At 32.2% G+C, this 13,041-nt stretch overlaps 1 protein-coding gene across 6 annotated transcripts in view; it reads right to left on the reverse strand.

The window, feature by feature from the left end:
* The window catches only part of LOC145261249 (uncharacterized), a 95,665-nt gene that overhangs the window by 56,176 nt on the left and 26,448 nt on the right, over positions 1-13,041 (reverse strand). For 4 of the 6 annotated variants that reach the window (XM_080119639.1, XM_080119638.1, XM_080119636.1 and 1 more), the window contains exons 4-6: positions 1,942-2,096; positions 958-1,230; positions 390-462 (exon numbers count right to left, since the gene is read on the reverse strand). In XM_080119639.1, coding sequence (XP_079975765.1) covers positions 390-462; positions 958-1,230; positions 1,942-2,096 — 501 coding nt within the window. The remainder of the gene's footprint in view (positions 1-389; positions 463-957; positions 1,231-1,941; positions 2,097-13,041) is intronic. The other 2 variants (XM_080119637.1, XM_080119640.1) reach the window with 1 other exon arrangement.

The raw sequence follows: 13,041 nt of genomic DNA on the forward strand, positions 1-13,041 counted from the left end.
AGCTCTGGAGGGACTTAGGTTGAAACCATGGCAATATAAACCATACAACATGTATAAAACAGTCTTTTTCCACCAAGTATTTACTATCGACTTGAATGTTTTACTTTTTAATTATATTTTTATAAATAATTTTAACTTTACTATTGAAGCCTTATCCCCCAAAAGAACCTGCAAAATAAACATATTCATTTGTAATATACAGTGTAGAAAACAGTTCCAACTTGTACAAACGTAAACTTCATAAAAAGACATTTTTTTGTTCAAATCAAAATGATCTTGAACCTTTGCAAACACCAAAGTTTTCATACATAAAATGAACACCAAAGAAAGGATGATAAAATAAAGAGAAAAAGGCATAAAAGAAGAGAAAGTGTACGGAGCAGACTTACCTCATATAGCCGCCACCACCACCACGACTACCTCGGAAACGTTGCCGTCCACGGAATCTACCCAAACCTCTACCTGAGAAAAGAAAAATCTATCGTTTTCACATTCTATGTAATAAACAAACTACTATATTTATTAAGAATAACTTTATTTCAAACAAACAAGAGAAACAGGAAAAGGGGAGCAGAAGGAATAGAGGTGTGGGAGGGAGGACGGAATGAACAGGGGGGAGTAACAGAGGTGGGGGGGAGGGAGCAGAAGTAACAGGTGTTGGAGGCAGAGCCAGAAGGAACAGATGTGTGGGGCGGGGCCAGAGGGAACAGAGATGGGGATCAAAGGAGGGGGGGGCAGAGGGAACAGGGATGGATGGAGGGGTAGAAGGAACAGAAATGGGGGGAGGCAGAACAGAGGGGTGGGAGTCAGAAGGAACAGAGATGAGGGGGCAGAGACAGATGGGTGAATAAAGAGGAGGGGGTAGAGGGAGCCATGGGTTGATTGAGAGAGAAGGTGAAAAAAAAGACTTTATTTTTCAACGGTCAAAGACACTTAGAAGTTATAAGCTGTATTTACCTCCACGTCCACGTCCTTGTAGGAGAGACATATTTCTACCATCGTCCATGCTTCCAGGCCCACCCATTCCAAGAGAAAGAGCACTCTGTTGTCTTGATAAGTTTGACCCTCGACCTCTGTTAGGCATTCCACGCATTGGAATATTTATCCCACGCCCTCTGAAGCGTCCACCACGAGACCGGCTCCGACTACCACGACCACGCATCACTGACAGGCTTAAGCGTGATTTTACGTTACTCTTGCCGAGTCTTTGTTTAAGACTTCTCTGTAAGTCCCATTAAAGAAAAATTAAAAAAATATTACTAATATTTATTAACACTTGCAATGAAGCTTACATATCATGAACTGAAATGACATTTTTTTATAAAATTAAAAGTTAATGTGCAGAGAGAAAAATAGGGATGAGGAGCTGGGGTTGTTGGAAGGGGTCCAGAGTCAGATAAAAAAAAAAAAATGAACTGTCTAAATATTCGAAGACTTTAAATAAAAGGTTGGATTTGAAATCCTACAAGTCGGAATCAAACTTTGGACTGAAACCTTTGAAAGAAACACTTTAGGTGTGTTCATATATCTCTGTAAGATGTTCCACTGGTCCAGTTAGAATTTTTATTGCTCTACATGCAAACTAAATGGATGTATTTTAAACAAATTCATATATAAGCCAAATGTTGTAATATTTATCAACACAACACATACAGAAAATAAACGTTAATAAAATAGGTTTTATTAGTTCCATAGACTTATATTTTAATTATTCAAATGTAAAAACGTGTTGAGAAGTTTCTTTCCTAAACATCAATTGACTACACAAATTAGGAGTTAAGCTTTGAGAAGGGAGAAAGTTCAAGAAAAAGTTTCAGAATTTTCAAATGATGACTTTGGACTACTTGAGACTTGAAATATGACATTCAAAACATTATGGCCATAAGAAAGCAAGAATCTTCACTAATTTTAGCCATCAAATTATGACAAATTTGATACTTACCCGCTTTATTTTCAGAGCAGCAATCACACTAGGTCTGTTGGCCATTTGCTGGGCCAGTCTGCGGTTCCTGACAGATGCCTGTTGTTGAGCGGCCATCTTAGCCCTAATATTCTGCACTGACACGGCTGGACGGCTCTTCTGTATGTTGGTGAAGCTTCAGTGGAAAGGAGGCAGTAAAGCACATTGATAATAGAATTTGGTGCACAGGGAGTAAGGAACAAGGGAGATGGGTGATGCTGTATAATAAATGCATACACCCAATACAACACACGTGGCCAGCAGATTTTGCTTTTTTTTGCTTTTTTTTTTTTTTAAATATTTATACATATGTATATAAGAAAAATTAATTTTCAATGGATACATTTGTTGTTTTAATATTTTTCATTTTCTTGCCAACATTTTTAAAATGAATAGAAACTGTTGTAATAAGAAACAAAAGAGAAGTTATCTCTAAGAAATCGGAAGAAGATGAATACAAAGAACAGGATGATGACATTGTCAAAATAACTCACTGAAAAGCGACTATGAGTTAAAAGGGCGGATGAAAGGAAGCTGGTTTTTAACGTTAAAAGTAATTTTTTTTTTTAATTTACTGACACAAAAGAAAAATAAAAACAGATGCAAAAGAAAAGCAAAAATAAAGTGTGCATTTTATCCATCGTAAAATTAATACTTATTAAATATAGTTTTATATAATATTTACGTTTTTTAAAAATATTGCAAAAATAATGTAGGTATGAGAATCTATTTTAAAATGTTTGGTTTGAATCTTTATCAATAACAAAGAGTTATATAACTTACCTCCAAAACTAATTACCGAATTATTATCATTTTGAAACGCAGCTATTAGGCATAATGGTGGGTAATGTGACCTATATTTATTTAAACTTAGTTTTATGCAAACGATGCCTAAACCCTTTATGAAAATTTAACAATAGGTGCTCAACATGAAATATTCTTAAAATTTCAATTTACTTGAAGTATATTAAAGTTTTTAACATAATATGGGCAGACCCTTCTTTTTGATATGCAAAAATTTCAGATTTGCATCAAATTTGATCGATAGTCATTAAACAAGAGTTAAGATGGAATTTAAAATACTCAAAATAAACTGAAATTCAGTAAATATTTATTAATGATATCTAATATCTATTATTAAAATTCCACAAAAATTATAGCCATCTGATTTTTCCAAAAGTTACCACCTACTTTGCATAAAACTAAATATAACCCACATTATGACTACAAAATTTTGGCACTGCATTTCAAAATTCATAATGATCAGTTAATTAGTTTAGGAGAAAATCCTGTACAAACAAGTATATAAACTAGCTGAAGTATCTGTCAACATCAGGTTTCCCAAACATTTTGCTTTAGCACATAAATTCAAAAGATGGTATAAAATATTGGAATTGACGGCAAATGCTTTAACCAGATGGCTATCAAACGGACAGTTTATTTTTGTAACCTATTTAAACTAAAGAAAAGTTCCATCATTAATAATAAACTTATTTTTATGTGTGACTGGGTTTGAATCTCCTGACCAGCAGTAATTATCACTTCATACACCAATAATTGCATAAACATGAAACACGTATGCAGGTATAAAAAATTGTTATCCTTTATGACACGGTAGAACTAATTTGTTCAGTCATAAATAAATGAATATAACGGCATAAATAAAGTGGGAATTGATTCAAACACGCCTTGTACATATTAGTTTAGATGACAGATACCTCCAGATTGCAACTGTCCATTGCTTACATTCAGTATGCCACCATCTGTCTCAGAGAGTGGAGGATTTCGTTTGTTATCAAAAGTACACTTTTTTTCAAGCATTATAAATAATCAAGGTAAGTTCATGAAATGCAAACTTTTTCAGTGGTAGTTTAACTATTGAACTTCATAATTTTTACAGTTTGAAGACAATCATAGTATCTTTACCCTTTGAACGAAAATTAATATTTTTGTAATCATCTACATCATAATTCAAGTCATAAAGGGTTAATATTTTAAAACTAGTATATATATATATATATATATATATATATATATATATATATACCACCATATACTTAACTTTATACAGATCAATCTATTTTACGTAAAATGTGCTTTTAATATTAATTTGATGGGTATTTTTATTGTGAAATGGTAAATGCACAACAATGAAATTTGCCAGTGTAGACAAAACAAAGCAAAACATAAAAAATTAACCACTTCAAAATAAACATAACACAAAACTAAAACGTTTAAATGAAATGAAAACAATGTAAAGTTGGAGGGCAGGAAGAAGAAAATCAAACTATATAGAGATTGATTGAAAAATGTGAAGTGTGAAAAAAAGAGTAAAACGTAAGTGAAGAATAATGTGTGTGTGTGTGGGTATATATATATATATATATATATATATATATATATAAAGAGGCTTCCAAACTTTTTATTAGAAGCATCTATACATCTATAAAGATTCCATTCACCTGGACCATCATACAAAAGTTTGAAATAGCATTTTCATGGCTAAATGTAGATTGTTTTAAATGCGATCAGCATCTCTGAGGTTCTGTCTTAAGTTTAAAGTAGTATTTATGCTGGCCTATCATAATCCTCCTAGTCATTACCTCCTCTTTTAATTGGTGGAGGAGGATGGAGGGCAATGTTATCCATACGGATTTTTTTTTTTGGGGGGGGATAGATTCCCCAGCTTAAAAAAAACCTTGGGAGAATTAACTGTTCCTCTGGGATCCGAATACTACTAGTCATTGTAATATAGTTATGTACTAAATGAAGTCTAATGGCAATTAAGTTGAAAGAAAACTAACCTTGCTTCATCTTTAAATCAAAGTCAATACTAAGCTAACCACATCCATCCACCACCCCCCACTCCTTGTGTGCACACACACTGTATATTTTGAGCTGACTTCCTCCACTATTGGTTCACATAATGTTAAACCGTAGGAGTGCCACTAAGGGTGTTTTAATTGATATAAACCTGAAAATAGACGAGTGGAACCCCCCCCCCATGCCTCTCCCCTATGTTTACGTATTTCAACAAGATCAGATCAATGACAGTATTCCGAGGTTGAGTCTAATGAACATTTGAAAGTGATGCAATGCCTCTTAGTACAAGTTAAACAAACAAGCAAGTGGCGAATGGGCTTATATTTATATAAAAAGCAAAAAACAATGAGGTCGAAACAAATTTAAAAAATAGAAAATCTATCATGAAATGATAGTTGCACAATCACTAACGCCATCTTCCCTGAACAGATTGCTGAAGTGCCGTAGAAAAATGTCCAGGACAATTTGAAGCAATGCTGGGATTAGCATGGAGGTTTTATATCAGTTTTCCTTCTAGACTTAATTACATAATGAAAAATGAGAGTCAATTATTTACAGTCATAGAGTTCCCAAAATACAGTTGCCAAGAGAACTCAAACCCTCCACACCAAGCCCACAGTCTATGTAACCATTAGGTCACACCGATTACGTTATTTGTATATACATGAACAAATACAAAAATAATGCGTCTAAGTATATGATTATTACATATTTGATTATTTACATCAAATTCTAAAATTGCAACAATTCAGAGATAACATTTCTTTAACATTGCTTTCATTCACCCTTTTTTTAATATTTGAAAATTCATTGAACACATTTGTTGCCATTAAACCTTGTTTTTATCATTTATTAATAATCTCATTTCAATGGAATGAAAAGAAAAACATGAAGATCAATCAAAGCCAAAAATGCAAGAGATTGTATATTTGATAGTGCTTCGTCCATTGGAACAACAAAGACCATCTGATCATCGTTAAGATGATCAGATGATAATGTCGCGCTGGGAGTTTATTTAAAGTTAACCTGATTTGTACAGAGCCAGCCTCACTCTCGTTCTAAGCAGCCTGAACCAGCAGCACAACAGGGTTGAGATAAATGGAGGTCAGGTAGGGATGCAGGAGCTCCCATAAATGTCAATGCCTTTTACATACAGTGCCTGGTCTTCTCAAATAGTTACCCATCTAAGTATTGGCCAAGCTCATTACTGCTTACATTGGTGATCTAACGAAAACCAGTTTCAATGTGATTATGCTGAATATTAATTTAATAAATATTGGATGGTCGAGTATAGAGATAAAATTCTGCATATTTATTAACGTTAATAATGATTAATCAAAATTTTTTTCAAATATGGAAAAAAAAAATTGTGCCTATTTTCCAATGCTAAAAACGATTCTTTGCTCAAAACTTAATATTCCATGGCTCGTATTAATATTTATTGATTTTAAACAACCAGCAAAACTAAAATCTATAGATCACTCTCCACAAGTGTATTTTTATGTTTATTAAAATATATGTACAGATTACATTTTTTTTTTTTGCATTAATACGATCACCCACTCACGCCAAAAAAAAAAAAAAAAAAACAACTCTATACTTAGAAATTTAAAAGAATCAGAATCGGTAGTAGTATTAGAATGAGAAATTTAAAGCAAAATTGGTAACTGTATCGGAATCAAGAAAAATATTCACTAATATCTATTACATGTTAACAGTGTCATTATAAGTTATATAGGCAGCAAAGGTCATTGGAAAGTCACATTAAACATGTTAGTGTTGTACAGTAAAAAATTGCAAACTTTGGTGACTAATCCGGGAGTGACAATTCAGTCAATCACCTGTCAACTGGGCACTATAATTAGTGTCTGCTAAGCATGCAGACATTGCAACTAAACAACTACTTAGATCATGTCATGAAGACATTTAACATTGCTACTGCTATTTAAGAACTAGAATAAAATAACATTTGCTGTAAAAGAAAAGTGACCAAACTTAATATAAAGAATAAAGGATCTCAATTATAAAATGTAATCAGAATCTTTAGGTTCAACTACTTTACTACAGAGAAGAATAAGGAGATTTAAGCGAGATATTCAAAATAATTTACAGGATTTGTAAATAAAGAAAATTCATTTTTTATTATTTCTTGCAATGAAAACCTTTTGCCAGGAAAGATTTCAAAAATTAAATCTCACAAATGTTTTTCTTATTGAGAGATATATTTGGAATAAATTGCCTAATCACGTTTAAAATTGCATTTATTATATAATTTATCATGGTTTAAGTTCAGTTTTACAATCCGGTATGTGTTGGACAACTTCAAGTGATTTCCAAGAAAACCTATCTCTGGCCAGATCTTTATCCCTCTTACCATTACTCCTAGCAGTTTCTCCTTTGATTTCTTTGGCCTCGTCCTGAACTGGATCTGCTACTTTAATTGTTCTACAGCTATTGACCCAAGAACTCAACCATTCTTTTAACATGGCCATACCATTAAAATCTCCTGTTCTCCACACTTGAATAGAACATTTTAATAATTCAATTTACAAGAACATTTTTAAAGTTTGAAGAAATATTTAACAAAAGCTGATCAATTATATTCCGTATATAGAAATTAAAAATAATTATAGTAATATATATATATATATATATATACTTTCATACCTTCATTTCTTAAAAAGATAATTTGTAAGTGTACCTGTGTCCAGAGTAACCAATCAGTGACGTGCCAGGATAAGCAGAGAAAGATTGATGTTATAGCGGAGTTTTCTCCTAGATTATCGCTATCCAAGCAAGACTTGAGAATCTGATTTGATTTTTCATCTATAGTTTGTAGGAGGATATATGGATTCATGCCTTTCAAATATATAATTGTTTTATGTAAAAATTGAAATGAGATTACTATAAGAAATGCTGAGGAAAACAAAACACTTGATAACCTTATGCCTAAACTCCTTACAGAAAAAAAAAGAAAAAAAAAAGGCCTATTATGTACAAGACATGTTAAAAATAAAGTTTAAGCTTTATCTGAAAGCACATCTTTTAAACTCCTCAGCCTAACGTTTACAGGAAACATGAGTTGGAACAATTACATTGAGAGCATTGCCAGGACCGCTGCGAAAAAGGTAGGTTCTCTCTACCGTGCTAGAAAGCTACTGACGCCTGAAAGTATCCTGTACCTCCATAAGGCCACCATTCGCCCATCTATGGAGTATTGTTGTCATATTTGGGCCGGTGCATCTGCTACTAGTCTCTCACTCTTAGACAAGGTTCAAAAGAGTCGCCAACCTAATAGGTCCTGAACTATTGTCCAAGCTTCAGCCTCTGTCCCATCGACGCAATGTACCATCTCTCTGCCTGTTCTACAAGTACTTTAACGGTGAATATTCCGACGAGCTGCAAGCACTTGTACCCCCTTTACGTAAATACCCCCGACAAGCAGTAAAATCCCACCCCTTCACAGTAGAGATCCCTAGATGTAAGAGAGCCTTCTACTTCAGTAGTTTCTTCCCCAGAACCACTAGACTTTGGCTCCCTACCAGGTTCCTGCTTCCCCAACAGTACTGACATGCAGAAGTTCAAGTTTAATGTGAACCGACATCTTGCTGCCCATTCCCCACCTAGTACCCCTGTAGCCTGCGTCCCTAATAGTAGCCCCCCCCTACATCAAAGTGGCAATGTGCCTTGTTAGGGGTGAAAATTTAATAAAAAAATTTAAAAAAATAAAAAAAAGTTATTAAAACAATTCTTTTTTTCAAACTCTTTCCAATTTTCTCTTTTAGATATTACTTGGCCTTGGAAATGTAAAAATTATGTAAATTACTTGACAGCTTTTTTTTTTTTTGCAACCGTGATTTCAAAATGTATAAGTTACATACCATTGGTTAGTAAAACTTAATATCGATATAGATGAAAACTAATGGAGAGCAAATCCCAGTAAACTAATAACATGGCTCAACTTTCAAGAAGAATTCTGAATTTCATCATGTGCTGTGGCCGACTCTAATCTTTAATCAACATTAGATGTGTCTTTATGGAATTGCAAACATTTTTTTTTTAAACTGAAGAAGAAGTGTCTCGAGAATATCAAATTCACAAGTCCTCAGTCGCATGCATGTCTCAGGGGAAATGGCAATATTATGTCTTTGCAGTTCTTACATGAAGATGTCAACATCCTCCTACATACAACGCCCAGTATTTCTAAATGGTCACCCATCTGATACTGGCTAGGCTCAACATTGCTTAATTTCAGTGTTCTAACGAGAACCGGTGTGTTAACATGATTGTTCCATATATATATGGTGAAGTACTTAATATTAATCTTAACACCCATTTTATAAAGGCTCTTTTGTAATTTGTCACGTTTTTAAATTTTATAAAAGTGACAGGTCATAGTAAATTGGAAGTCAGATTTTTTTTTTTTTCCAGCCAATTTACTGCCTTTGAAGCTTAATGACCAATCTTAATTATTGAAGTCCACTTGTCAGAAAAATGGCTAAAAATATATCTACTTTAAATTCCCATCCTTTGTCCATTTTGGGGTTTTCAATCTGAATATGAGTACAGAAGTTAATTTTGTTTTTCGGAGAGGAAACATTTGGAAAATATGATGAACAAAGAAAGGATAATTAAGGGGAAAAAAGATGAAAGACTATGGAAATAAAGAAAGATTTTACATTAATGAGAGCTTTCGTATTGAAACAAAGTTCATAATGAATGAAATGAGTTATGAGATGATGTGAAGACAATATTTCAGAAAAGATGATACAAAGAGAGAATAAACTGACAAGAAACGGATAGAGTAAAAAGAAAAAAAAAGGATACTTGTGTAGTATAGGATTTTTTGAAATGCATTTTAGGTTTAAAAAAAAAAAAAAAAAAACAATATTACATGTCATATCAAAATTAGTAAAAATGTACAAAAAATGATTAAATGTGCTTGAACTATTTTTTTTTAACAAAAAAAAAAAAAAAAAAGCAGTCCGCTAATTTTTTTTTTTTTTTTTTAAATAGTGGATTACAATTATTTTGTCAAAATTATACACTGCAATTACCTCCCTTAGATGTTAAGTCTTAAACATTAACTATGATAAAACTATAATTCAATATATTATTTTTTTCCCCCCCGTAATTATTTTTTTACTGTCATTTTTTCCAAATTTTGGAATTTTTACTAATTTCGATAAGACACAAATATGTAATAGGGTTTTTCCGTCGAATGCATTTGAAATCTCAAACACAAAAATCTATTTTTCAGTATCAATTATTAAAACACTATTTTAGTTATCAAATCACAGATCATTGATTTAATACTCATTGATCTGATATAAAAATGGATTTTAAGTTTTCTAGAGATTTACTTCTGAGGAGTATTTACTCCTTCAAAATGCATGAGCTTAATGCTTTTGCCAGAAAGATTGTATACAATAATTAAGGGTAGTATACAAACCAGATTCCAGAATAGTCTGATAAAAATAAAATAAATCCAGATTACAAAGAAAATTGCTGGAAATCGATGCCTACCAAAATGGTGATAAAATAATGACCAACAAAATAGAAAAATTAGAAACTTTTCTCAAACAAAACGTTGTTTCGTGCGATTCATAAAGGTTAGTATTACATGTTTGTTTGATTGTTAAAAAAAAAGTTAACATTTTTTTTCTTCTCTGCATGGAATTTGCCGTTTCATTTCCTAAGGTTACAAATTATTCAAAGATCAATTTAAAATTTTTGTTCGATAGAGTTTTCAAGTTGAGAAGTTGAAGGAGATTAATTTTTAAAACATATTTAAAGAATAGACAAAAATGATAAAAATAATGAAGAACTACAAAATAACAAATCTTAGATTCATTTGAGCATTCGTAGTGAGACTACAATCGAGGTAAAAGTGATATTGCTGCTATTATGAAAGAAGAGGAAACGAAAAGAAAAAGAGAGGAGACAGATGTCATGCCTGTGTCTCTTACCACTCTCTCCAAAGACAGCAGGGCACAGGAGGTCATGACAATTGGTTGACAACAAACAAAAAAAAAAATTCAAGAAGAAAAAATGTCAAAAGATAGAACTGGACGCACCAGTTAGAGATGACATGGCAAAAAAGTCAATGGCCACTCAGTAGAAAAAGACTACTGGTGTGGATTTTCCCCCAAGGGAGTCCCTTTTCCTTTAACATTTTTTATTGCTTTTTTGTTTTTGTTATACATTTGTTGGCTTTACTTTTTTTAGATTGTTAAAACAATCTTTATAATTTTTATTATTTTTCTTTTTTTACTGAACACCAAATATAGATATACTCCCTGAGCATTTTTCCTTGGGCGGACATCTGGTCTCCACATTCTTCAAATTGAGGATATCTCACCTTTGGTGGAATTGGTACATTTTTGTATATCCTCTCTCTCCCTTAGGTATCTCCATTTTTTCATTTTTTTTTTTTCGTTTGTTTTTTGAAAGGAAAGAGCAGGGATGAGAAGGAATCACATAAAATATTTTTTAATCTAGAAAAAATATTGCTTAATTGTTTAGGTAAAGAATTATGGGGAATTAAAAATGTGGGATCGAAAAAGACGTGATCTGGATAAAAATAAAAAGATGGAATTTTTTTTTTAATATCAAACAGAATTATGGTTAAAAGGATAATTAGGTAAAGAAAGTTTTTAACCAAAAAGATGTGAAAGGAATAAAATTTGTTGAAAAAGAAAAATTAACGATTTAATTTAAAGAGAAATAAAGATTTTATCTGAATATTGTATCAAGAGTAAAATAAAATGTCCATTATGAGTGAACGAGAATGTTATCCCTGATGTGTTTATATGGATTATGTACAAAACTATGAAAAACTCGTATCTTGAAAATTCAAAAATGGCCGAGAGAAAAAAAAAAAAATTAAAAACTCTGCAATTTAACCCAAAGAAAAAAAGTGGAGCATGCTTATTTGCAATTACATTTGATTAAGAAAAAAAAATACAGAAATTTATATGATATATGTACTCATCACAGAACGAAGTCATATTTCAAAAGTCATGTAATTTGATCAAGTAGCTTTATTTAAGAAAATAAACTTTTACAATTCTAAGCGATTAAAAAGATTTATTTTGAACACAAACAAAATCTCTTTAGTTGAATTGTCGCCATTGAATTTAGCCAAAAATCTAAAACAATATCACCAACCCCGACCTTCTCATTTCCTCATAAGATTTAATTTTCTAAAAAAATACTTGATTAACTTACATGATTTTTGGAATTAGACATCTTAATTCTGTGAAGAGTAAGTACATCAAAGATTTTTCTATATTTTTGTTTAAGCGTAATTCTAAATAAGCACAGGATAAAAGCTATCTGAATCTCTTCATACTTATATAATTTATACAAACGTATCTTTATGTAGACTTGAACTGCGAGTAAATCTAATAACTACTGATATCGGATTGTTCAAATCAAAAAAGACGATGTGTTGCAGGATCATTCACCTCAACCAATCTTCTATATCTATATATATAAAAAGGCAAAATGTGTGTGACATTTTATGTATGTCTCAAAAAGGCTTTTTTCGCCAGTCCCGGGGGAAGTTACTATCGCTTAGAACTGTTTATATAGCCCCTAGATAATAATATCTACAATTTGGGAACGCGGGTCGCGTCTAGATTTATTTACGACTTTTACAAAAGTATTGCTATTTCAGCCCGTCTTGTGTTCATTCAGCTTTTTTGTATAAAACCGAAACTAGCGTGTGTTCCCGGCAATCGCACCAGGAAACATCTAGAAGCAATCATGTGGGGCCAAACTCCTTATATCAGACAATTGCTATTCAATCTGGACAATGGGGAGCTGGTTTACCCCTCCCCAACATCTTCGGGAAACAACCAAAGTTGGGTAAACAAACCCAAAAGCTACCCCACAGCAAAAGTTAACTCCATGACTTCTATTTGACCTCATTAATGAGGTCAAATAGAAGTAGCAGCCACGTGTCAATTCTGTTTTTAATACTTAAATAAATTCAAACGTGTTTCAGTTGCTCTTTGATGGCAGAGCAGGTAACGTGTCAGGTTTTTTGCACACTTTATCTAAAGATTATGAGTTCAAATCGTGGTGTGAGATGTCTTTTTTTTTTTTCGATTTTTAAAGGTTTAATATTGAAACAGGGTTATTTAAGTTATTTTTCACGTTCTATGTTTTTTTTGTTTTTATTTTCAGATTTTTTAAATAAGTTTTAACGTTCGTTTTTCTGGGTGTTTTTTCATCACATTCGCGTTTTCTTT

This window comes from Euprymna scolopes, chromosome 37, assembly GCF_053919585.1.
Source record: "Euprymna scolopes isolate OS-2025 chromosome 37, ASM5391958v1, whole genome shotgun sequence".
Taxonomy (NCBI): Eukaryota; Metazoa; Mollusca; class Cephalopoda; order Sepiida; family Sepiolidae; genus Euprymna; species Euprymna scolopes.